At 34.4% G+C, this 24,848-nt stretch overlaps 2 protein-coding genes across 4 annotated transcripts; both read left to right on the top strand.

The window, feature by feature from the left end:
* Positions 1–126: 126 nt before the first annotated feature.
* Positions 127–3,376, top strand: LOC106163003 (multiple coagulation factor deficiency protein 2 homolog). 3 transcript variants are annotated; one of them, XM_013540467.2, is made up of 5 exons: positions 127–264; positions 1,480–1,650; positions 2,213–2,296; positions 2,629–2,795; positions 2,989–3,376. In XM_013540467.2, the coding sequence occupies exons 2-5, from the start codon at positions 1,487–1,489 to the stop codon at positions 3,126–3,128; spliced, it is 555 nt and encodes a 184-aa protein (XP_013395921.1). In that variant the 5' UTR covers positions 127–264; positions 1,480–1,486; the 3' UTR covers positions 3,129–3,376. The 3 variants fall into 3 exon arrangements, with proteins under 3 accessions (XP_013395921.1, XP_086860256.1, XP_086860257.1); XM_087004130.1 differs by having other exon boundaries at positions 223–398; XM_087004131.1 differs by lacking the exon at positions 127–264 and adding an exon at positions 898–1,168.
* A 3,671-nt stretch (positions 3,377–7,047) lies between these two features.
* On the top strand, positions 7,048–24,834 carry LOC106163019 (arrestin domain-containing protein A). Its single transcript, XM_013540484.2, has 12 exons — positions 7,048–7,247; positions 7,893–7,966; positions 8,360–8,470; positions 8,927–8,992; positions 9,685–9,779; positions 10,023–10,156; positions 10,578–10,674; positions 10,973–11,151; positions 11,519–11,612; positions 11,959–12,057; positions 24,056–24,143; positions 24,277–24,834. Exons 1-12 carry the CDS (start codon positions 7,186–7,188, stop codon positions 24,327–24,329), a joined length of 1,152 nt encoding a protein of 383 aa, XP_013395938.2. The 5' UTR covers positions 7,048–7,185; the 3' UTR covers positions 24,330–24,834.
* The last annotated feature ends 14 nt before the right edge of the window (positions 24,835–24,848 follow it).

Here is a 24,848-nt window from a genome sequence, read left to right as displayed (position 1 = left end):
TTGCCCAGACACGTTTCCTTATTGGCAACTGAAACAATGTACAGGACAATTGCGACAATTTTAAAGAAAATGTGTACTAGTTGAAATGCGTGTAAAACGGGCGATTTGTCCATTTTTTTCATTAACGTATCCAATATATGCATGGCATCAACTGCATATGTATTGATTGCTAATTTCCATCTATCTACTTCAAAACGAGACTGGCGCAGGGGAGTCGACAAAGCATCTTCATGTAGCAGCTGCGTTTTCCGAGGAAAAGAAACGGTAAGACTAAACCTGAACCTTGAGTATTCGAAACAGGTGAAGTAGAATAGGGAGGGACATTTGTTTAGGACCTATTCTACTTCGCCTGGGCCTGGAGTTAAAACAACCATGGAAGTGACACAGCCCCGTTCTGCGTAAGTATATCCTGATTTATGATGGTCTCACCCACGCTACGGAATAAAATCAATAAAACTATCACCATGGTGACGCGCACCGGTGGCACACTACATTCGAGTACATACACTTGGAGTTAACCAAGCAAAACGAGAAAAAATTATAACTTGATTGGGATGGGTACATTTTACCGAAGTAAAACATAAGCCTATTGCCATCTGTTAGATGTATGTGTCTACCATATGAGGACTGTCTCTCTCAGTTTGATTCTATATAATCACACCCAAAATTACGCATTGTAAGGATTTGTGCCATTGTTACATACAACTGTCTTGTTATACAGGTGCTGTCTTTCATATTGTCACTTTATTGTAAAGAAACCAGCAGACCCAGACCCTGGATAGCCTTTAGTTATCTACCTTTACGTAGCATTTCGAGCTTTCAGGTTGTGAATCTTTAGAGTAAAACCAACGACCCATGTTAAAAAGTGGCCTTTAAACTAGGTACGTGGGTATAGAGCAATATAGGACTGGGGGAACAGGACTTAACGATACGCCGGCTGACAAACAAACGGAATACCTGTAGTACAAAACGAAATTCCACGTACTACATTTGTAAATGTGATCTGTCTGCATATCATATATCGTCAACTTGATTTCAATCGTCTTATGTGTTGACACCAGATACAAGTAACAGCACACCTTCATCGTGATTAGGTGGAAGCGAACACGTTTCAATCGAGACAACTTCCGCTAGTTTACAAAGAAGCCACGTTATAGTTAGAAGACAGGTAGCTATAGTTACATGGTGTTAAACACTGGTGCCACTTTTTTGGTCTTTTTCAATCTGAAATCTGGTGTAACAAAACTTAGGGCCCGTGTGACAGAAAGTCCGCCCTCCATTTAGTTATAATGGTTAGGGTTAGCCTGACCTAAATGGGTCAAAATCTAGGGCGAGGCTTACCTGTACAAATGAATGGGAAGCGGACTCTCTATCATGGGGGTCGGGGTAGGGGCTCTCTGTCACGTTACCGGCATTAAGAGCTTTGTTTAATTTTGCTCAACTTCTTTTTTAAAGAATTTAATAATAACTTATTTTCAGGTCGGCAATGTGTCAGGGATGGAAGCAAACGGGAGCCACCATACTGGCCTTGGCTCTGATGATAAGCCTGAGTGAGGCTCACGCAGGGGGTCATGGTCATGCACCGACTGCGAGTGGGGAAAGGGGATCTGCCAACCATTTCCACGATCCACGAGTCGTCCAGGATGCGCAGTGAGTAGTCTTTATGAGACATACGGGATTCCCCCCTCTCCCTCTGAAGAATACCTTAATTGCTAAATCTGAAACAATATCATCCGCACTATATATATATATATATATATATATATTGTGAGTGTGGAAAACGGTACAAGGGTTATGATCGAAAATGCCCTTCCTCAACCCTCTTCCACCCCGTGCGTCATTTTTAATGAATTCGTCAAGGGAGTTTTCATTTTGAAGTACGCCTTTTGTGGAGAAGGACAGGATATAAGGATATTAATCTGCTATTCCATTTTAGAAAAAAAGGTTCCGATTCTCCAAGCCCCCTCCCCCATTTGCAGTTAGGTAAATGACTTTTGGAAAAATACTGTCATTTACGTATATTTTGAGTAAATGATTTCACCGGGGAATGATTAGAAGTTTTCTCTTTTGTGTTTGACACATACCTAGAGTGAAGCTACGAAATGAGAGACAAGAAGGGATCCGATACTGTTTCATTTTGATCATACTCGAACGACAATAATGCTGAGATTATCTGCTTGATCAATGGTTTTGTTTACATTAAATTTTCCAGGCATATCAAGGAGCACTACGAAGGACTGACGGATATAAACGAAACGGCATTGACACCAGAAGAACTAGAATTTCATTACTTTAAGTACGGTTTGAAAGAATACATTTATCTTTTGCTTCTCATGAGTTATTGCATAATGTATATAAATTATCATGATAGACTGCGATTTATCAAATGACTAGATGCCGTTGTGAACGAATGTTGAAAACACGTGTAGGTAATTCATAATTTCCCATACATTTATCCGATACAAGAAGACAATGATTTACTCGACTGTTACAAATATTTAACGGAACTATATATGTAGTGATAAAGAAATGGTCATCAGAATGGATTTGAATATGACATTTGCATTCTAGTTGGATGTTGTCTTTGCATGAGATTTTTTTTCTTTTTTTTCTCATAAACTATTTTAGGCTCCATGACTTTGACAACAATAGCAGGTTGGACGGGCTGGAAATTCTTTCTGCACTAACGCACTTTTCAGCACGAGAAGAGATGGAAAGAGAAATCGATGAACAAAAACGAGAGCTGCATAAAAGACAAAAACCAGTGCCTGATGACTACCTGCACTATTACACAGGTCCAGTTATATTTTGATAGATTGACGAAATGTTTTAGTAATGGGAAAAATTTTAGCTGTATAGACATTTGAAGCAACCCCCTCTCTCTCTCTCTCTCTCTCTCTCTCTCTCTCACGCACAAACACACACTCGCTCTCTCACACACACCACCTGGATGATGACATATATTAAATTCTTTTTTTATTTTTTCAGAAATAGTTGATACTGTTCTGGAGGAAGACGACTTAGACAATGATGGATATCTTACCTATGCTGAATACGTTTTTGCAAGACGGCGTGAGGAAGCGAATGAAAGACGAGACAGAGAAAGAAGAGAAAAGGGTCCGCCCTAACAGTAAAAGGCTCGAAGGGAAGCGAGGTCGATAATCAAGGAAACAGAAGTGAGGTTGAAAAAAAATTTTGAAACAGCAAAACATGGGATGTTTTAAAGTCACCGATGAATACAGTAGCGAGTTGCTATATATAAGACGTGACAAACGTTCAAACTACAAAAATCCTGTAAAATGATTATTAATGAGGAAGATCTTGCTGGAGCTTGCATTGTAAAATGTTTCTAATGAAAATAAAACGCCACTGCTGTCGGAAATGCGTTGGTCTATATCTTATACATATCGAGAAATTTTGTGAACTGTTTCAATTTCCTTATGTTGACGACTTACTGCATCTTTCAGTCTAAAACTACTGCTTTAATAGATACATTCACACAAGGAGAGGCCTCAAAATAATAAGATAAACAATTATTAAGCCAAAATATATTGGCTAAATAAATATTTATATGTATAATTTGTAAATTTCATCAAAATTCATACGTTTTCTCGGATCAATGACAATAAAAGTAGCAGTGTATAGTACAGAGTGAGAGAATCTCGTTTTCTTAACGTGGTCTTACCAATATATAAGGGCTCTGTCACACCTGGTGTAAAGATTTACGGATGAGCAACGTATGTTACGGCCCATTCCTAGTCCTCAAATCAAATTTGCTCGTACGTGAAGCATCGCCACCGGATTTATTGAATCTTCGTGAACGGTTTCAGTAACAACATTGCCTCGGTTTTTGGCCTTACATGCTCATGGTACGCTTACCAGCGAAGACTGGGGCAAGTAACGACCTCTCACCTAAATGAGCCTGCCTGTTGCAATTTGCATAAAAATAAGTTGCTCATCGTAGTGCGAGCTGTCTTCCCAAATGCTCACTTGGCAGTTGTACAGAGTGGGGTGTAGACGCAACAGTATGTGTAATGCAGTCACAAGGTCGAGCTTTTATATGGCATACATTGTAGAAGCAAATACATGTTTGTGAGTATCCTTATTCTTCAGTAACCAACGCCATTACATACTAAAAGTGCAGACGAATGTAAGAATATATACGACGAATATTTATGACATGAGTCCTTGTCCTACCATTGCCTTTGTTACTTGTATGTCAGTCATACAAGTATAATTTATTGGTTATAATTCATTGGGACTCCAAATGTACGAGATGAACGGTACTCTGACTTTTGATGATAACTTTAGTTTGCTTGGAATCTTTTGGCTCTGCACTTTTTTTTAGTTCTGTTTAAACATTTTGTGTGCCCCCTTGACAATTGGTTTCGAATATTTTTGACCCAATTTTAAAGGGCGTGTGTTCAAATATAAGTGTTACCACCAAGATCACTGATTAATTAATAAGATGATGAGTGACATAGTTCTGAGCGTCTGATCCAAAGATAAGTGTGTCCCGTCAATGTGCATATCAATTCCATAGTCAAATTTTATCAACAATTTTATCAACTCTTTCGACCACAATTGCGATAGTTTTAAAAGGATTTTTTTTGAAAAAAAAAACTTTCTATTGCAATTATTGTACAAGCGCAAGGTATATTAGTAGAAGAGAATTTAACTGAGTTTTTTTACGCTTCTCTGAAATGCGTCAACATGTACCACAATAAGTGTTATAACCTTTAATATCAAGAGAAATAATGAGACGGGTTGTGTTATCAATGTTTCTTTTTTAGGGAGGGGTCTCAGATAGTTATAGCATTAACTGATTCAAGATCATAATTTTGTCGTTAGGCAACCTTGATTAGTTTTTTTTTCTGTGCTAGCTGAATCTGAACATCAGACGAGTCAACAAACACGCAATTCATTTTGATTACAAGTACCCTCTCCTCTGTGATATTACATGCATTATTCGTATGTTAAAAACCTGCCCGTTTAGTCTTAGGTTGTAAATATTATCTTTTTTTTTCTTTTCAGAAGATCAAGTACATTTCGCACATGCTTCAGCAAGCCGCCACGGTGCCTAGCCTTTGTTTCACACCTAGGAGCCCCACGCTCATTCGTGCATCTATTATATGAAAACTGAATAAATACTTTTGTAAATCGTTTTTTTAAAATTTTGTTATGAAATTATGATGAAAAAGATAGTAGTTATGATAAGAAGAATTTGAGTGGTATTATCACGTGTTTGACTGTATAAAAATCAATCCGCTATATCTGATCTGTAAATAAAGTCTGGACGCTTTTGTGATTGACGGTTTTCAGTGGTATCTAAAATTAAATTGTAAAATGCCAAGTATCTTGTAAATAATGGAATTTGAGCATTTAATCTGTTTTAACACGCTAAGAGAAAATAGCTAAAGCACTTTCCAACAAACCGCATTTAAAGATCAAACTTGTATAAATTTACAATCCTGCTTTTTAAAAATCACAGTAAATTTTTTCTATAGGAAAATGGAACTAATTCAATTGTCCTTGATATAATTTTTCGATATTTTTTATACAGGACGGGTCCACTTTTGATGGGTTATGATTTTCTGTTTTTTTTGTTTTTTTTTTTAATTGATTTATATATTGTGAGCTATTCTTCATATATTTACTTCAATTTAAATTTTTGAACAAAAAAAAAAAAAAAAAAAAAAATGAAAAAGATGAAAAATTTTGATGTAACCACGTTTTTTTCATGGCAACAGTCAAAATTTGCCCGAAATTTAAAGGTTAGGATATAACAATATAAATTTGAAATAATTAAAAATAATATTTGAAATATATTTCTAATTCCATCCTGCATTTTTGTCACAAATTTCGAATTTAACAAGTTAAAAATGCTGGTTGCTGAGGGGTAAAAACTTCTGGTGCGTGTAGAAGTTGCCTTTAAGGACTGTTGTCGTATTAATGACATACCTTGTGATATAAACAAACAAATTGCTGGGTGGCCAGGGTCACCTATGATTGACTTCACTTCTTGAGGACCCGTTTTTATAATACCTTCCATTGATGGTGAAATAGCTAAATTTGAGAGTCTTAAAATAAAATTGACTTAACCCACTTGACTCCCTCAGATGGTTTGAACTCGACCCACCTACCCCCTCCAATGGAATGGACTTGTCTTAGTAACTGACGCCCCTTGTATGAAATGAACTCGACCTGCATAACACCCCTCTAAAGGAATGGACTTGACCCACCTGACACCCCTCCAACAGTATGGACCTTTCCCACCTGCCACCCCTTTAATTGACATGGACTCACCCAGCCTGACATCCCTCAACTGAAATGGACTCGCCCCACCTGACACCCCTCCCAATGGAATGGACTTGCCCTACCTGACCCCCTTTCAATGAAATGGACCCACCCTACCTGTCAACCTTTCAGTTAAATGGACTCGCCCCCACCTGACACCCATTCCAATGGAATGGACTTGCCCTACTTGACCCCCCTTTCAATGAAATGGACTCGCCCTACCTGTCACCCTTTCCGTTGGAATGGACTCGCCCCACCTGACATCCCTCAGATGCAATGGAATAGCCCCACATGACACCCTCTCCAGTGGAATGAACTCATTCCACCTTGCCTATTTGGACATACTTCGATTAGTTGTTGGCCACCTCTTTATATGGGTGGAACTGCTTAATTGCTATCTGGGTCAGAATAACCTACACATGATATATATTGTGGGAGCGTTTTAAACACGTGAGAACCGATCATTAAAGTGGAAATTGTAGTTATGCAAAATGTGAAATATTTTTCGTGTTTTTTTGTTTTTTTTTGGTGGGGGGTAGAATAAACAAAAAAATTCTAATTTGTAAATTTCATCAAACGTTTTATACGTGAATAGAACGTACTGGCAAAGTTTCTTGGATCAAAGATATTATCAGGAGCAGTGTGCAACGTTAGAATTAATATATAACGTCCATCATGCCGCTGCAGACAGTTCGTACAGAGTCTACATAGTCTACTACAATGTTTTGATAAAGGCTCGTCATGGTAAATATCTCGACAGGTGTCACTGCTGCACCGTAAACATTTCCGCGACCCTATTTCTCAACTTACTTTCTGTATGTTATTGTGATGCGGCATTTTTTATCCTACAATGAGACGAAAACCAAAACAACTCCATTTTGAGACGCCATGAATCAAATTCTTCTTCGCACCGACAAGGGGGAATACTTTGGTGGAGAAATAGTGGCAGGGTAAGTTGTCACTTGCAAGTTGTGCCATGTTTTAGTGGACAGCTTTGTCTCACGTTTTGAAAATTCTCAATTACAAACAAATAGTTGATGAGCTGACAAAATTCACAATTTATGATGCATTTTGACTAACGACTCAATTGGAAAACCCATGTTATATCTCGTAGCAAAGAATGTGTTTGCTTATAACCTGTATAAGTTATAGTAATTTATTAAGTGATTTTTCTATGTTCACCCCTGAAGTTATCTCCGCCCTCATTATACTGGTATTTGCATGAACTTGAAGGTTTTTAAAAAATAAAAACATCAGATAATCATTAATTAATTACCAAACTTATTTACTTAAATAGCTTAGAAAATAGAACTAATTTAGTCAACCACATGTATATAAGGCTGAATTTACCAAAAAAAAAAAAAATCAAAATCAAAATCAGAGAAGGTTTGGGGCAAAGTACATGGATGTTACTTCTAGTATCTATCAGTACCTAGCTGTGTTGTCAGTGCATAGGGAAATGTGTGCTAATTCCATTCAAGGAGTTGTATCCTGTATGAAAATATACAATCTCCTCACTCCATGTGAAGTGAGTTAACTAGAATTACGTTTAAGGTCTACATTAAATCAAGTATAGACTATTATTTCTATTTTAGAGTTGTGTATCTGATAATAAGATCACCAACAAGCGGACATGGCATCAAGCTGAAGATCAGAGGATATGAAAAGTGTGAGTTTTTTTTCTTTTGGGCAGGCACAATCTTTGTTGCATAAAAGGTTGCAGTTCTTACCAAGAGACAAAAAAATTGTGTTGACCAACAACACAACACTTGAAAAATGCCAGAATGAAATCTTGAACTCAGAAGGCAGAATAATAGAGAGAGAGATATTGTGCTGTATCACTATTAGAAATGATGTGCCAAATTGCTTTGTTTTTTGACAAGTCTTTTCTGGAAAATATTTGTTTCTGGAGATAAATAGAAAAAAATTTCTCTCTAGGATTTCCTCAGTGATGTGTATACTAGTTTTATGACTTTTACTTCTATATAAAACTGTTGAAACACAAGTAACTTGAGAAAAATCTAATTGACCATATGGTTCATGTAATTAAGCGTTCTTTCAGATTGGTTTGAAGACATTCAGTCTACTTCATCTGGAGAGAGTGCAGCATTAGAACGTGTGAAGGGCCATCAAGAATATGTTAACTGTGATTTTAAGCTCTACCAATCTACCAGTAAGATTTTTTCTTTGAATTTAGATACAGCTTGTCTTCTGAATTGTTGAATAGACAGGTTCTACATGTAACTACATAACATTATCATACAGTACTTAACAAAGATAAAATTAAGAGCAGGGGTGGATCCAGAGATATTTTCTGACAGTCTTCCACATTATCTTTGTTGATCCATCTTCTATTTTTGACCGTCTTCCAACAGAAAACATTAGATGGCTGACAATGTAAACTTGAAAATTTGACCGTCTTCCAGAAGACCCAGAAGACGGCCTAAATCCGCCCCTGAAGAGGAACATTCATGTGGTCAATTCAAGTCTGCCAGTAACACCTTGTGAAAGACTACATTGATTTTGTATTGTATGCTTTATTGGTGTTTAACCACCAAAAAGGTTTTATGTATAGCGTGTGAAGTTTGTAATTGTTTACAGATATCACATTTTGCCCATTTGATTTCAGGTGGGACCATCCCTCGTGGGCAGTACATGTACCCATTTCAGTATCCTCTACCTCAGGAAATACCAGGTACTGTCTATGGGTGTGTTTACAATAAAACTATTGTATTAAGTTGTTCAAATTAACCCTCAGGGGACTCTCACTGAATTTAGACCACGGTGGAAGTGAAGAACAAAAGACTCGGACGTGGTGTAACTCGGATAACCGCACGTCTCGAATGAATGCGTTATAACCCGCTAATGGGCCCGTGGTCTAAATAAGATAGACCCCTCGTCAGCGAGGGTTATGTGACATCCACTCGTGCTACGCACTCGTGTATGCCACATAACCCCCGCTGACTCTGGGTCTATCTATTACGTAATCAGGTTAACCCACCTCCTCCTGGCCTTAAATAGAATACAGAAAAGCTGATGATGCTGTAATATGGGGAAACAATAGGAGGCATGTTAATCTTTTAATCTGATTGCATTCAGCGAGAGTCCTAGCTGTCAGGGTTAGTTTGAACTACAATGTACCTAGCAGTATGTGTTATGATGATGTATAACAGCTTCATTGTGACCGCACCCTATATGTCTCTCTCTCTATGTCTGTACCTTTGCCTGTGCCTTTGTCTATGCCTTTGTCAATGCCTAGTTTATTGCCTGCCTTAATTGGTCAAACATTTTTCTCCACATTTTCCACTTTGGTTTATGTGATGCATGTATACCTTCCAGCTTTGGTGTTTATGTCTAATTGTTAAATAATTGTTTTTATTGACCCAGGCACATTCTCTCTTTCTGGTTGTGAGCCAGCAAAATGGTCAGGTTTGGTGGAATACTATGTGACTGCTGAGGTTATTGGAGCGGAAAGTATAAAGGTTATATAGATCAAAATATAATTGAAGCAGTTTTTATAAAACGTATTTAGAAATGACTGTAAGCCTTGAATTTTTATCATATTTATTATATAAAAGCTTTTTATCTCAATTTTGATGCAAATGGATTAGAATTTTGACACATATTTTTAGATCTCAAGTTAAAACACATTTTGCTTGTAATGAAAGCATCGTGTAGAAATGTAAACAATTTGTGTATACAGCATAAATCCTACTACATTCCAGACTACACAGCCTCTTGTCATATATCAGGCAGTGCCAGATTTAAACAAGATAGATGACCCTGACCCAGTCAAGGTCACTTGTGAGGTCAGGAGAATGTTTGGATTACTGAAGGGTTTATTAACAGTCAGTGCCAAGTGAGTTTCAGCAGAATTTTACAATGTTTCAGTTGAAGCAGTCTTGTCAAAATGTTAATTCTCTGATTCTTAATATTTAGTGCTCAAAAATTGTAATTGCCTAGTAACACATGACTTAAACATGCCATATAACAATTAAACTCCAATTAGGTGTAAACAGAAATGTTCACGTTTTAGATCAATGATGAAGAATCATAATTATAAGGAATGAATTTCATTCATCCTGAATTAATTCCTTAAAATGATCTGCAAAATGCATTAGAATACAGTGGTTAAAATAAATGTGTCAATAAGATGAAGTTATTGTGGGTTACTGAAGAAAAAATTTCCAAAACCCTATCCTAGTTTATTGTCATGCTGCTTTTTTTAAACATTGATTTGACCTTTGCCTTAAAATTTACAATTTTCATTATTTTTCCAGATTAAATCGTTCAGCATATCATGCTGGTGAGACAGCTGTCCTTAATTTAGGTGTTGAAAATCGTACTTCAAAAAGAATAAACAAAATAACAATAAAGGTTTGCTATATCAGATGTCATTTTTTATTCTCATAATCTGGACACGTTTTAAAAACATAACGTAATATAAATTGCTTATATAGAGCATATCTTTTTTTTCTCTGTAAATATATATTATGCACTGCAGGTTCAGCAATCATACCTTTAACACCTCTGTCATCATGTGCTGTGACTGGTGAAGGCTTGATTCCACATGTCAGAATATCTTTTCTCTACAATATTTCTGCTCATGTTTTTATTTCAAATTTACAATATTTGCAGTGTTGTATAGTCATGAAACTTTCTGTGAAATTTCCAGCTGATACGGGATTTGAATCTTGCCTTTAAGAGGCCCAGATCAACCAGCACTGTCTCCAACTCCAGTACAGCTAGTGCCAAGAGTCCACAACATGGGCTGTTGACATTTCAACCTGAGGGGGGAACAAGGACAGTGTGGGGAAAGATATTGGAGGGCAGGAATCCTAAACTTTTGGAGAAGTATTGTACAGTTTTTACTGGCCATTTCATAGCTTAAACAATGTAAAAGCATTTGATAACATACATTTTGCATTGATGGTGTAATCCATGACCTGCAGACTACACAATTAAGAGAAATTTGTTATTCAGTTAGCGTTGGGTGAAGGGTAGCTCTGTATTCTCCTTTGATATTTCAGTAGATTCTCATATGTACTAATATTTTAGTCTGTAGTAAATTGAAAATAATTCTCATTTTACATCTCACTTGTTTAACATAATCACTATCTGCTAACTAATTAAAAGAAATGGTCCAATGATCGAAAAGATTTTGTGCAATGACTATTGAAATTGATTGTGTTGTCATTGATAGATGTGATATTACTTTCAGAGGTTTGAGTAAAGTGTTTATACCATTGGCAGTGGCAGACAATACATCGAACTCCAACGAAATAGCATCAACGTCCAATGGAGAGCACATACATGTAAGGTTCTATTGACATTGTGAAGTAATTTGGCTATTGAGTTTAATCTGCCTTTTTTGCAAGCAGTTAATTTTAGTTTCCCTAAAGAAAAAGGACTATAGATTGAAGAGAAATATACTGGGTGGCTTGAAAGAAATGTTGTTAATTTCAAAGTTCGATATGTATGCAGAGCATTTATAACACACACATTTTTTTTTTGTAAAGGCTTTGCCTGGCCTCAATTTTTATCAGATAGCAAAAAGTAAATCTTATGCTACAGCCACCTTTCCTTCTCACATTTGACTAAAAAAATGTACAGAAAAAGATCAAAATCATAACTAGAAGAATATCATCTGTGACATTCCAGTGTGAATACAATGTGCAAGTGGAAGTTTCTGTTGATGCAGTTCCAACTCTTGACTTGAAAGTACCTGTACACTGTATTTATCATCCACCTAATAAAGAGGTTAGTATGTTATGTTACTGGTTATTTGGTAACACAGTATTGTTTTTGAATAATGATAAAATATATTTTTTATATTTATTAAAAACAAGGCAGCAAAGCTGTCAAATGTACAGACAAAAAACAGAAAATAATGATGCAAAATAGGTCATTTTGCCAATTTTGATGCAATAATAAATAATGCTTATAATAGCACTGTTAGTCAACACTGAATTTTAATCATGCACAACAGGTAACATGGTCAATAACAGGAGCTGACCCAGAGATATTTTCTGACAGTATTCCAAAGTATCTTTGTTGATCCATCCTCTATTTTGATGATCTTCCAACAGAAAAAAAAATAAATATCAGTCAATATAAACTTAAAAATCCGAACGTCTTCCGGAAGCTGACCCAGAAGATGGTCTCAATCCATCCCTTCAATAAGATTACAGTATCAGGACCATGAGAGACCAAAGTCACATGATGAAAGTCTCAATATTTGAAAAATGATGACAGTGCATAAAATAATATTACATAATGTTTGAAAACATAAATAACATACAACTGCTTATGTGGAAATACAGAAAATGTGCAGAGCTTCAGGCGGTTAAATATCACAAATGCAAGTGTTTGAGAAAAAAGTTATTAAGGAAAATAAACAAAACTAGAAAAGCACTCCGAGAGTGCAGACCTCTGCCCAGGCAGCAATTGTTGATTATATATATATATATATATAAATTACCTGCATAATTTACCTCCATAATTATCACTGCTTCCTTATTATTAATCTAGCAGAGAGCTTAACCTTTGGGAGTTTACAGGGAGATATCAACAAGTGTGCTTTATGTAATCTCATTTAATGACCTATTAATAATCAATTAGGCAAATTACTTTATAACTCAGAGCTTAGCTAAGTGATACCCAAGGGAAATTTACAGACTGACCCTCTCAAAGACCCTTCAGGCCCATAAGTCACATCTTAAGAAAATCACAAAACAATAATGCACAAAATAGGAGACTACCAATTCTGATGAAATGATACATTATGTTTAACTGCAAAGTCAACATCATATTTTAATTATGCACAGCAGGTAACACCGACCAAAGTGAAAGCATAAGGCTTCAGGCCCATCAGAGTTCAAGTTTATACTTAGAAAGTGCCAGAATAAAAAAATGAAAATTTCACACAAAATTGCATAAATTCAATAATAAACGATAACCCAATTGACCTAGCTTTCTAATTTTAACTGCATGCCAATCCTAAAAATCATTCTCATAAGTTAAAAATAATAATAAGTAACACAGTTTTCTTTTCATAATGTTTGCAGTAGCAGTGCAAAAAGATTATTGTAAATTTTGATGTAACATTGCATAATAAATTATAGAATAATTATCACCAATTTTTATGTACAGACACAGATGTGTCTGTACATATAGCCATCATCTGCGTCTGTCGTCGCCGTCGCCGTCGTCGCTGTCGTCGCCGTCGTCGTCGCCGTCGCCGTCGCCGTGCACTTTTACCGATAACACGATAAATGGAAAACTGTTTTTTCTTTTGGTATGAAACTTACAGAACTGATGAATATTCATAATACGCAGGTCAAGTTCGAAAATCAGCATGATCGGGTCACTTTTAGGGAATTTATGCTGTTTTTTCACTTTTTTCAGCATATATGCAGCACTGATAACACGATAAGTGGAAAACCATTTTACCTTTTGACTTGAAACTTACAAAACTGATGAATATTCATAATACGCAGGTCAAGTTCGAAAATCAGCATGATCGGGTCACTTTTAGGGAATTTATGCTGTTTTTTCACTTTTTTCAGCATATATGCAGCACCGATAACACGATAAGTGAAAAACCATTTTACCTTTTGACTTGAAAGTTACAGAACTGATGAATATTCATAATACGCAGGTCAAGTTCGAAAATCAGCATGATCGGGTCATTTTTAGGGAATTTATGCTGTTTTTTCACTTTTTTCAGCATATATGCAACCCCGATAACACGATAAGTGGAAAACCATCCTACCTTTTGGCTTGAAACTTACAAAACTGATTAATATTCATAATACACAGGTCAAGTTCGAAAATCAGCATGATTGGGTCATTTTTAGGGAATTTATGCTGTTTTTTCACTATTTTTTCACTATTTTCAATATAAATGCAACACTGATAACACAATATAAGAAAAAACGGATTGGCCAATTGTAGTTATACTCACAGGAGTGGTCAATCTTACTAAAACGCAGGTTGAGTTCGAAAATCAGCATAATCGGGCCATTATTTTAGAAGTTATACTGTTTTTTTCACATTTCCTCAGATTCAATTCTTAAGCATGTTAACAGTCTCATTATTGAACTAATAAGATGCCTAAAAGTGTTTGTTTGATATTTCCTGCATCTTTACAACATTGTTAGTTGATTATGTAAAAAACATGGTAAACTTGTTATCATGTATTGTGTAATAAAGTGTCAAAAATGGAAATAAACTCATATCATTGCAGTTTGTCAGATTCAATCATCCACTATGTTCAGAATCTCAGAATGGAGGAAATTGGACAATTAACACTGTTCTATTGATACTTTTCCCATCTCATCAATTTTTTTAGTTGGTCATATAAAAATGGCAGTAAAATGTTTATTTTGTTTTATGTTAAAAAAGTGTTAAAAATGGAAATAAACCCATTCCAGAACAGTGCTGTCTTGTTTACATTTTGGCATTTTCAAGGCGTGACTTTGAATTTCCATGGGCCTGAAGACCTTTGCTAGTCACATTTTCTGAATATCTGTGATACAAATATTTTATAATTAAAAATTGATGGTCATTAAGCTGTTAAACATTATGTAATATTGCATCAAAATTTGAAGAAACCCCTATTTTGGGCACTGCTCCTATGATGACCATTTAAGGGAAATCATGTCACTTACTGTTCTCAAACTTATAGGAAAGAAACATGGGACTAAAATACAGCTTCAATAGGCAACGCAGTCTGTTTGGTAAATTTTTCTGGCAATTTAACAGTTTTTTGTGAAAATTTAATTTTTCACTTATTTGCATCTTTATTTTCTGTTCTTTGTCTGTACATTTGACAGCTTTGCTGCCTTGTTGATTATTGATTACAAATAGCATGGACATGTAGAAAATTTGATTACCATTCGGCTTCATGTCCATGGGAGCTCCGAGTCCCACAATGAATATGCCAAAAAGTTAATGAATATTTCACTCAAATGTATAACTTCCAGAAAAAAGAAGCTAATTAGACTGCTTTTCCAACTCAGGCTGCATTTTAGTACAGTGTTTCTTTTTTTAAGGTTTGACAGTCATAAGTAACACGGTTTTCCCATCATGGTCATCATGGCAGCAGCACCAAAAATTGTGTTTTCTTCTATTTTGAAGCAACATTACATAATGCTTAACAGCATATATGACCATCAATTTTTATTTAATAGAATATTAGTATAAGGCATATTCAGAAAATGTGACAAGCAAAGGTCTTCAGGATCATGGAACTTCAAAGTCATACATTGAAAATGCCAATATGTGAAAAATTAAATTTTCACAAAAAAACTGCTTAACTACCAGAAAAATTTATCAAACAGACTGCATTGCCTACTGAAGCTATATTTTAGTCCCATGTTTCTTTCCTGTAAGTTTGAGAACAGTAAGTGACATGACTTTCCTTAAATGGTCATCATGTGAGCAGTGCCCAAAATAGGGGTTTCTTCAAATTTTGATGCAATATTACATAATGTTTTACAGCATAATGACCATCAATTTTTAATCATAAAATATTAGTATCATGGATATTCAGAAAATGTAACTAGCAAAGATCTGCAGGCTCAGTCACATCTTAAAAATGCCAAACTATAAAAAAGACAGCACTGTTCTGAAATGGGTTTATTTCCATTTTAACACTTTTTAAACAAAACAAAATAAACAGTATACTTCCATTTTTATATGACCAACTAAGAAAATTGATGAGATAGGAAAAATATCAATAGAACAGTGTTAAATGTCCAATTTCCTCCATTCTGAGATTCTGAACATAGTTGATGATTGAATCTAACAAACTGCAATATGATATGATATGAGTTTATTTCCATTTTTGACACTTTATTACACAATACACGATATCAAGTTTACCATCATTTTTACATAATCAACTAACAATGTTGTAAAGATGCAGGAAATATCAAACAAACACTTTTACGTATCTTATTAGTTAAATAATGAGACTGTTAACATGCTTAAGAATTGAATCTGAGGAAATGTGAAAAAACAGCATAACTTCTAAAATAATGGCCAGATTATGCTGATTTTCCATCTCAACCTGCATTTTAGTAAGATTGACCACTCCTGTAAGTATAATGACAATTGGCCTATCTGTTTTTCTTATATAGTGTTATCAGTGTTGCATATATGTTGAAAAAAGTGAAAAAATATCATAACTCCCCTAAAAATGGCTTGATCATGCTGATCTTTGAACTTGATCTGCAGATTATGAATCTTCATCAGTTTTGTAAGTTTGAAGCCAAAAAGTAAAGCTGTTTTCCACTTATCGTGTTATCGGTGCTGCATATATGCTGAAAAAAGTAAAAAAAAACAGCATAACTTCCCTACAAGTCACCCGATCATGCTGATTTTCGAACTTGACCTGCATATTATAAATATTTATCAGTTCCCCAAGTTTCAAGCCAAAAGCCAAAACGGTTTTCCAGTTATCGTGTTATCGGTGCTGTATATATGCTGAAAAAAGAGAAAAAATAGCCTAAATTCACTAAAAAATGACCCAATCATGCCGATTTTCGAACTTGACCTGCGTATTATGAATATTTATCAGTTCTGTTAGTTTCAAGCCAAAAAGTAAAATGGTTTTCCACTTATCATGTTATCGGTGCTGCATTTATGCTGAAAAAAGAGAAAAAATAGCCTAAAAAATAGCCTAAAAAAAAAAAACCAAACAGACTGCATTGCCTACTGAAGCTGTATTTTAGTCCCATGTTTCTATCCTGTAAGTTTGAGAACAGTAAGTGACATGATTTTCCTTAAATGGTCATCATGGAAGCAGTGCCCAAAATGGGGGTTTCATCAAATTTTGATGCAATATTACATAATGTTTAACAGCTTAATGACCATCAATTTTTAATTATAAAATATTTGTATCACAGATATTCAGAAAATGTGACTAGCAAAGGTCTTCAGGCCCATGGAACTTCAAAGTCACGCCTTGATAATGCCAAAATGTAAACAAGACAGCACTGTTCTGAAATGGGTTTATTTCCATTTTTAACACTTTTTTAACATAAAACAAAATAAACATTTTACTGCCATTTTTATATGTCCAACTAAGAAAATTGATGAGATGGGAAAAGTATCAATAGAACAGTGTTAAATGTCCAATTTCCTCCATTCTGAGATTCTGAACATAGTGGATGATTGAATCTGAAAAACTGCAATGATATGAGTTTATTTCCATTTTTGACACTTTATTACACAATACATGATAACAAGTTTACCATGTTTTTTACATAATCAACTAACAATGTTGTAAAGATGCAGGAAATATCAAACAAACACTTTTAGGCATCTTATTAATTAAATAATGAGACTGTTAACATGCTTAATAATTGAATCTGAGGAAATGTGAAACAAGGCAGCAAAGCTGTCAAATGTACAGACAAAAAACAGGAAATAACTAAGCACAAAATAGGCTACTGTCAATTCTGATGCAAAAGTACATTATGTTGAACTGCAAATTCAACATTAAATTTCAATTATGCTCAACAGATAATACCAATATAAGTAAAATGTGTAACAAGCATAAGGCTTCAGGCCCATGGGAGTTCAAGTTCACACTTTGAAAATATATAACTTCCAGAAAAAGAAGCCAATTAGACTACTTTTCCAACTCGGGCTGCATTTTAGCCCTGTATTTCTTTTTTGAAAGTTTGGCAATCATAAATAACATGGTTTTCCCATAATGGTCATCATGGCAGCAGCACCCAAAATTGTGTTTTCTTCTATTCTGATGCAATATTACATAATGGTTAACAGCATAAAGACTGTCAACTTTTGAAAATAAAATAAACGTATCATGGATTTTCAGAAAATGTGACTAGCACAGGTCTTCAAGCATATCTTGTGAAAAATTAAATTTTCACAAAAAAAACTGTTTAACTGGCAGTAAGAATTACCAAACAGACTGCATTGCCTACTGAAGCTGTATTTTAGTCGCATGTTTCTTTCCTGCAAGTTTGAGAACAGTAAGTGACCTGGTTTTTCTTAAATGGTCATCATGGGAGCAGTGCCCAAAATAGTTTTTTTGATGCAATATTACATAACGTTTAACAGCATAATGACCATCAATTTTTAATAATAAAATATTAGTATCATGGATATTCAGAAAATGTGATATGGGAAGGTCTTCAGGCCCATGGAACTTCAAAGTCACAACTTGAAAATGCCAAAATGTAAACAAGACAGCACTGTTCTGAAATGTTTTTTTTTAAACATAAAACAAAATTAACAGTTTACTGCCATTTCTATATGATCAACTAAGAAAAATATCAATAGAGCAGTGTTAAATAGCCAATTTCTTCCATTCTGAGATTCTGAACATAGTGAATGATTGAATCTGACAAACTGCTATGACATGAGTTTATTTCCACTTTTGAAACTTTATTACACAATACGCGATAATAAGTTTACCATTATTTTTACAAAATCAACTAACAATGTTGTAAAGATGCAGGAAATGTCAAACAAACACTTTTACGTATCTTATTAGTTAACTAATGAGACTGTTAACATGCCTAAGAATTGAATGTGAGGAAATGTGAAAAAACAGCATAACTTCTAAAATAATGGCCCGATTATGCTGATTTTCTGTGTTTTAGCAGCATTGACCACTCCTGTGAGTTTAATGTTTAATGTGTTTCCTTATATTGTGTTTATAGTGTTGCATATATGCTGAAAAGTGGGGAAAAAAGCATAACTACTAAAATAGTGGCCCGATCATGCAGCTTTTCGAACGTGACCTCAATTTAGTGAGATCCATTACCCCAGCGAGTTTCATGACAACAGGCCTATCGTTTTTTTCTTGAAATGTGTTTACAGTGTTGCATATATGCTGAAAAGTGAAAACATCTTAAAAATGCCAGTTTGAAAAATTAAAAATTAAAGAAAAAATTACAAAAATATTCCACTAAAGCTGCCATTCAGTCTAGGTCCATAACCATGATATGAATCATCCAACTTGAGTTTAAACAGTGTAAACAACTCGCAGAAATAAAATATATTTTGTTTTACTACAAAAAGGGCAGTCATAGCTATTATTCTGATATCTGAACTTTTCATCAGACCATGTGACATCCATAGATGGCTATACTTTGTAATAATATCTTAAGAGATTATAACAAAAAAAAAAAAAAAAAAAAAACACTTTTTAGAAAGAAAATTAATTATTTGCCAAAAAGAACAGTCAAGTTGCAAATATTGCACAACAGGTAGTATCAATAAAAGTTAAATGTTACATGTCCTTGGGAGTTATAAGTCCCACAATGAAATTTCCAGTATGTGAAAGATAAAATTTCACAAAATGTACAACAGAATAATATGGTCAATAAGATTACAGTTTCAGGACAATATGTGAGAGTTCAAATTCACATAATGAAAATCCCAATATGTGAAAAAAGATGACAGTGCAGAAAATAATATAATTACACAATGTTTAAAGACATAAAAACCAACACAACTCCTTATGTGGAAAAACAGAAAATGCACAGTGCTTCTGGTGGATGGGAGTTGAAAGTGATATCTTGAAGATGCTAGTGTTTGAAAAATAATTAAAAGAAAATGTAAAATAAAACAAAACAAAAAATTCCAATAAAGCTGCTATTCAAACTTTAAATCTAGCTGTCTAATTACTAACATGACTTACATTTACCTGCACAATAATCATTGATTCCTAATTATGTGACACAGTTAAGAGAGATATACCCAGGGGACTTTACAATGAAATCTCATCATGTGTTTTATGTAATCTCATTTAATGGCCACTTGAAAAATTATTAAGCAAATTACTTTATGAACGTGTGTTTTATGTAATCTCATTTAATGGCAACTTGAAAATTAATTAAGCAAATTAGTTTGTGACCCTGAATTAATATACTGCCATATACATTTATTGCACCATAGTTCACTCTATAGAACTGCATTGCTTCCAAAACAGAAAACAATCACACTGGTTTTCCAACACAAGCTGCACTTCAGTCTTATGAAACTTTTCAGTTAATTTGAGTATCATAAGTAACATGGTTTTCCCTTAATCGCTATCCTGGCAGCAGTGTCCAAAATACAGGTTTCTTCAACTTTCATGCAATATAACACAATACTTAACAGCATAATGACCATCAATTTTTTATAAAAAAAATAAAAGTATCATGGATATTCAGAAAATGTGATATGGGAAGGTCTTCAAGACCATGGAAGTTCAAAGTTCAAAGTTCAAAATGCCAAAATGTAAACAAGAGATAACTGTACTGAAATGATTTTCTTTCCATTTTCAACACCTTTTTACATAAAACAAAATAATCAATTTACTGTCATTTTTAAATGATCATCTAGGAAAATTGTCGACATAGGAAAAATATCAATAGAACAATTTTAAATGTCCAATTTGCTCCATTTGCAGATTCTGAACATAGTGAATGATTGGATCTGACAAACTGCAATGATGAGTTCTTTTCCATTTTTGATACTTTATTACACAATGCATGATAACAGGTTTACCATCATTTTTGTTAATAAGGATAAAATGTCAAAACAACACTTTTACATATCTAATTAGTTCCATATTGAGACTGTTAACATGCCTAAGAATTAAATCTGAAGAAAAAAAAAAACACATATATACAAAAAGGCTAATTACTTCATCAAAACTTAACTGATCAAGCTTATTTTCAAACTTGATCTGTATACTAGTCAGACTAATCACTGCTGTGAGTTGCAAGACAAAAGGCTGATTGGTTTTCCTTAAAATGTGTTATCAGTGTTGCATATATGCTGAATAAGGAAAAAAACAGCATAACAGTTGTAAATATAGTCCAATCAAGCCAATTTTCAAACTTGAAATGCGTATTATGAATATTCATCAGTTTCAATCCAAAAAGAAAAATTCATTTTTACACTGATCCTGTTACAAAAATGCTGAAAATTTTGAAAAAAAAAACCATCATAACTTCCCTAAAATTGGCCGGATCATGCTGAATTTCAAACTTGACCTGCGTATTATAAATATTAATCAGTTCTGTAAGTTTCAAGCCAAAAGGTAAAATGGTATTTTACTTATCGTGTTATCTGTGCTACATAAATGCTGAAAAAAGTGAAACAAGACAGCACTGTTCTGAAATGGGTTTATTACCATTTTTAAGACTTTTTAAACATAAAACAAAATATACAGTTTACTGCCATTTTTATATGACCAACTAAGAAAATTGATGAGATGGGAAAATATCAATAAGACAGTGTTATATGTCCAATTTCCTCCATTTTGATATTCTGAACATAGTGGATGATTGAATCTGACAAACTGCAATGATATGTGTTTATTTCCATTTTTGACACTTTATTACACAATACACGATAACAGGTTTACTATCATTTTTACAAAATCAACTAACAATGTTGTAAAGATGCAGGAAATGCCAAACAAACACTTTTACGTATCTTATTAGTTAACTAATGAGACTGTTAACATGCCTAAGAATTGAATGTGAGGAAATGTGAAAAAACAGCATAACTTCTAAAATAATGGACCGATTATGCTGATTTTCTAACTCAACCTTCGTTTTAGTAAGATTGGCCACTCCTATGAATATTATGACAATTGGCCTATCTGTTTTTCACTTATCGTGTTATCAGTGTTGCATATATGCTGAAAAAAGTGAAACTAAACAGCTTAACTTCCATAAAAGTGGTCCAATCATGCTGATTTTCAAACTCAACCTGTGTATTGTGAATATTTATCAGTTCTGTAAGTTTCAAGCCAAAGGGTAAAACAGCTTTCCATTTATTGTGTTATCGGTGTTGCAAAAATGCTGAAAAAAAGTGAAAAAATAGCCTAAATTCATTAAAAATGACCCAATCATGCTGATTTTCAAACTTGACCTGCGTATTATGAATATTCATCAGTTCGGTAAGTTTCAAGCCAAAAGGTAAAATGGTTTTCCATTTATGGTGTTATGGGTGCTGTATATATGCTGAAAAAAGAGAAAAAATAGCCTAAATTTACTAAAAATGACCCAATCACGCTGATTTTCGAACTTGACCTGCGTATTATGAATATTCATCAGTTCTGTAAGTTTCAAGCCAAAAGGTAAAATGGTTTTCCATTTATGGTGTTATCGATGCTGTATATATGCTGAAAAAAGAGAAAAAATAGCCTAAATTCACTAAAAATGACACAATCACGCCGATTTTTGAACTTGACCTGGGTATTATAAATATTCATCAGTTCTGTAAGTTTCAAGCCAAAAGGTAAAATGGTTTTCCATTTATGGTGTTATCGGTGCTGTATATATGCTAAAAAAAGAGAAAAAATAGCCTAAATTCACTAAAAATGACACAATCACGCTGATTTTTGAACTTGACCTGCGTATTATAAATATTCATCAGTTCTGTAAGTTTCCAGCCAAAAGGTAAAACGGTTTTCCACTTATCGTGTTATCGGTGCTGCATATATGCTGAAAAAAGTGAAAAAACAGCATAAATTCCCTATAAGTGACCCGATCATGCTGATTTTCGAACTTGACCTGCGTATTATGAATATTCATCAGTTCTGTAAGTTTCAAGCCAAAAGAAAAAACAGTTTTCCACTTATCGTGTTATCGGTAAAAGTGCACGGCGACGACGGCAACGACGGCGACGACGGCGACAGACGCAGATGACGGCTATATGTACAGACACATCTGTGTCTGTACATAAAAACAGTATAACTTCTTAAGTAATGGCCCGATTATGCTTATTTTCGAACTCAACCTGCGTTTTAGTAAGATTGACCACTCTTGTGAGTATAATTACAATTGGCCAATCCGTTTTTCTTATATTGTGTTATCAGTGTTGCATTTATATTGAAAATAGTGAAATAACAGCATAAATTACCTAAAAGTGACCCGATCATGCTGATTTTCGAACTTGACCTGCGTATTATGAATATTCATCAGTTCTGTAAGTTTCAAGTCAAAAGGTAAAATGGTTTTCCACTTATCGTGTTATCGGTGCTGCATATATGCTGAAAAAAGTGAAAAAACAGCATAAATTCCCTAAAAGTGACCCGATCATGCTGATTTTCGAACTTGACCTGCGTATTATGAATATTCATCAGTTCTGTAAGTTTCAAGTCAAAAGGTAAAATGGTTTTCCACTTATCGTGTTATCGGTGCTGCATATATGCTGAAAAAAGTGAAAAAACTGCATAAATTCCCTAAAAGTGACCCGATCATGCTGATTTTCGAACTTGACCTGCGTATTATGAATATTCATCAGTTCTGTAAGTTTCAAGTCAAAAGGTAAAATGGTTTTCTACTTATCGTGTTATCGGTGCTGCATATATGCTGAAAAAAGTGAAAAAACAGCATAAATTCCCTAAAAGTGACCCGATCATGCTGATTTTCGAACTTGACCTGCGTATTATGAATATTCATCAGTTCTGTAAGTTTCAAGTCAAAAGGTAAAATGGTTTTCCACTTATCGTGTTATCGGTAAAAGTGCACGGCGACGGCGACGACAGCGGCGACGGCGACGACAGACGCAGATGATGGCTATATGTACAGACACATCTGTGTCTGTACATAAAAAGTTAAGAGAGGCAAAATGAGGTCTTGTGATAACTTTTGTCAGTTTGTTGACTAGTCATTTGAGGCTGTCAGTATGTTGAGGAGTAGCTGTATTTTGGATATTGAAGAGAAACGACATTTTGTGATTTTATTATAAGTTTGACGGAATTTTTTTTCAGTGGGCAGAATGGTCCCCTCCAGATTGGGTCTTCTCATGCAAATGTATTCTGTCTGAGAAACAGAGAAGGCTGACACAGGAATCTCTAAGTATGAAACTTATAATATTTGAACAATTATGAAATTCTGTGAAGAGTACAGTTGTATTTTGGTAGATAATAACTTAATGCAATGATTGATTGCCTTTTTCATTCTCACTTACATGAGAATTTTTTCCTTTCAGATTCAGAAAGCTTTGCTGGTATTCCTGGATTTCAAGTTCTAGGTGAAAATTGATGAATTTTAAAACTTTTATGACCAATTAAAAAGTTTTTGTAACAGTGGTTTTGACTTTCATTTTAAAGGCATATTTCAATACTGACATGCTTATACATTGGTGCTGAATCAAACAAGAGGTGGATTTAATTGGACCCTTCTGTGATGGTGCTGGCATGATATAAAGTCAGAAAATACAAGTTTTTAAATTCTTAGTGCTGGTAATGCTGAGAGCATGGAACTGTGGTTTTTTTTTCAGCCAGATGAAACCATTTGTAAGTTGAGATTGAAGCGTTTTGTGTTGCAAAAAAGCATAAATTGATAACTTTACAGGTATACGTTTTAAACCTAAGAATCTGATGTGAGTTTATTTATCGGTTTTATCTGTATATAGATTTTTCCATGACCTGAAAGAACGGGTGGACATAAATATTGCTTTTTGCACTAATTATTGCATTATGGTTGTAAGAAAAACTTTGGCGTATAAGTGCAATAGTTTTTCATTAAAAAATTCATTACACAAAAACCCTGCTCAGTTGT

The sequence above is a fragment of the Lingula anatina genome, chromosome 2, assembly GCF_051362555.1.
Source record: "Lingula anatina isolate TDL-2025a chromosome 2, LinAna3.0, whole genome shotgun sequence".
Classification (NCBI taxonomy): Eukaryota; Metazoa; Brachiopoda; class Lingulata; order Lingulida; family Lingulidae; genus Lingula; species Lingula anatina.
Note: the sequence above shows the minus strand (reverse complement) of the source record. Positions and strands in the feature narration are given on the sequence as shown.

Excerpts from the sequence above, each read along its gene's own strand:
- LOC106163003 (XM_087004130.1), top strand. The coding sequence starts at position 373 with ATGGAAGTGACACAGCCCCGTTCTGC. Across the intron at positions 2,297-2,628 it reads CTAGAATTTCATTACTTTAA|GCTCCATGACTTTGACAACA; the intron begins GTACGGTTTGAA and ends AAACTATTTTAG. Across the intron at positions 2,796-2,988 it reads CTACCTGCACTATTACACAG|AAATAGTTGATACTGTTCTG; the intron begins GTCCAGTTATAT and ends TTATTTTTTCAG.
- LOC106163019 (XM_013540484.2), top strand. The coding sequence starts at position 7,186 with ATGAATCAAATTCTTCTTCGCACCGACAAGGGGGAATACTTTGGTGGA. Across the intron at positions 8,993-9,684 it reads TCTACCTCAGGAAATACCAG|GCACATTCTCTCTTTCTGGT; the intron begins GTACTGTCTATG and ends TTATTGACCCAG. Across the intron at positions 11,152-11,518 it reads AATCCTAAACTTTTGGAGAA|AGGTTTGAGTAAAGTGTTTA; the intron begins GTATTGTACAGT and ends TATTACTTTCAG.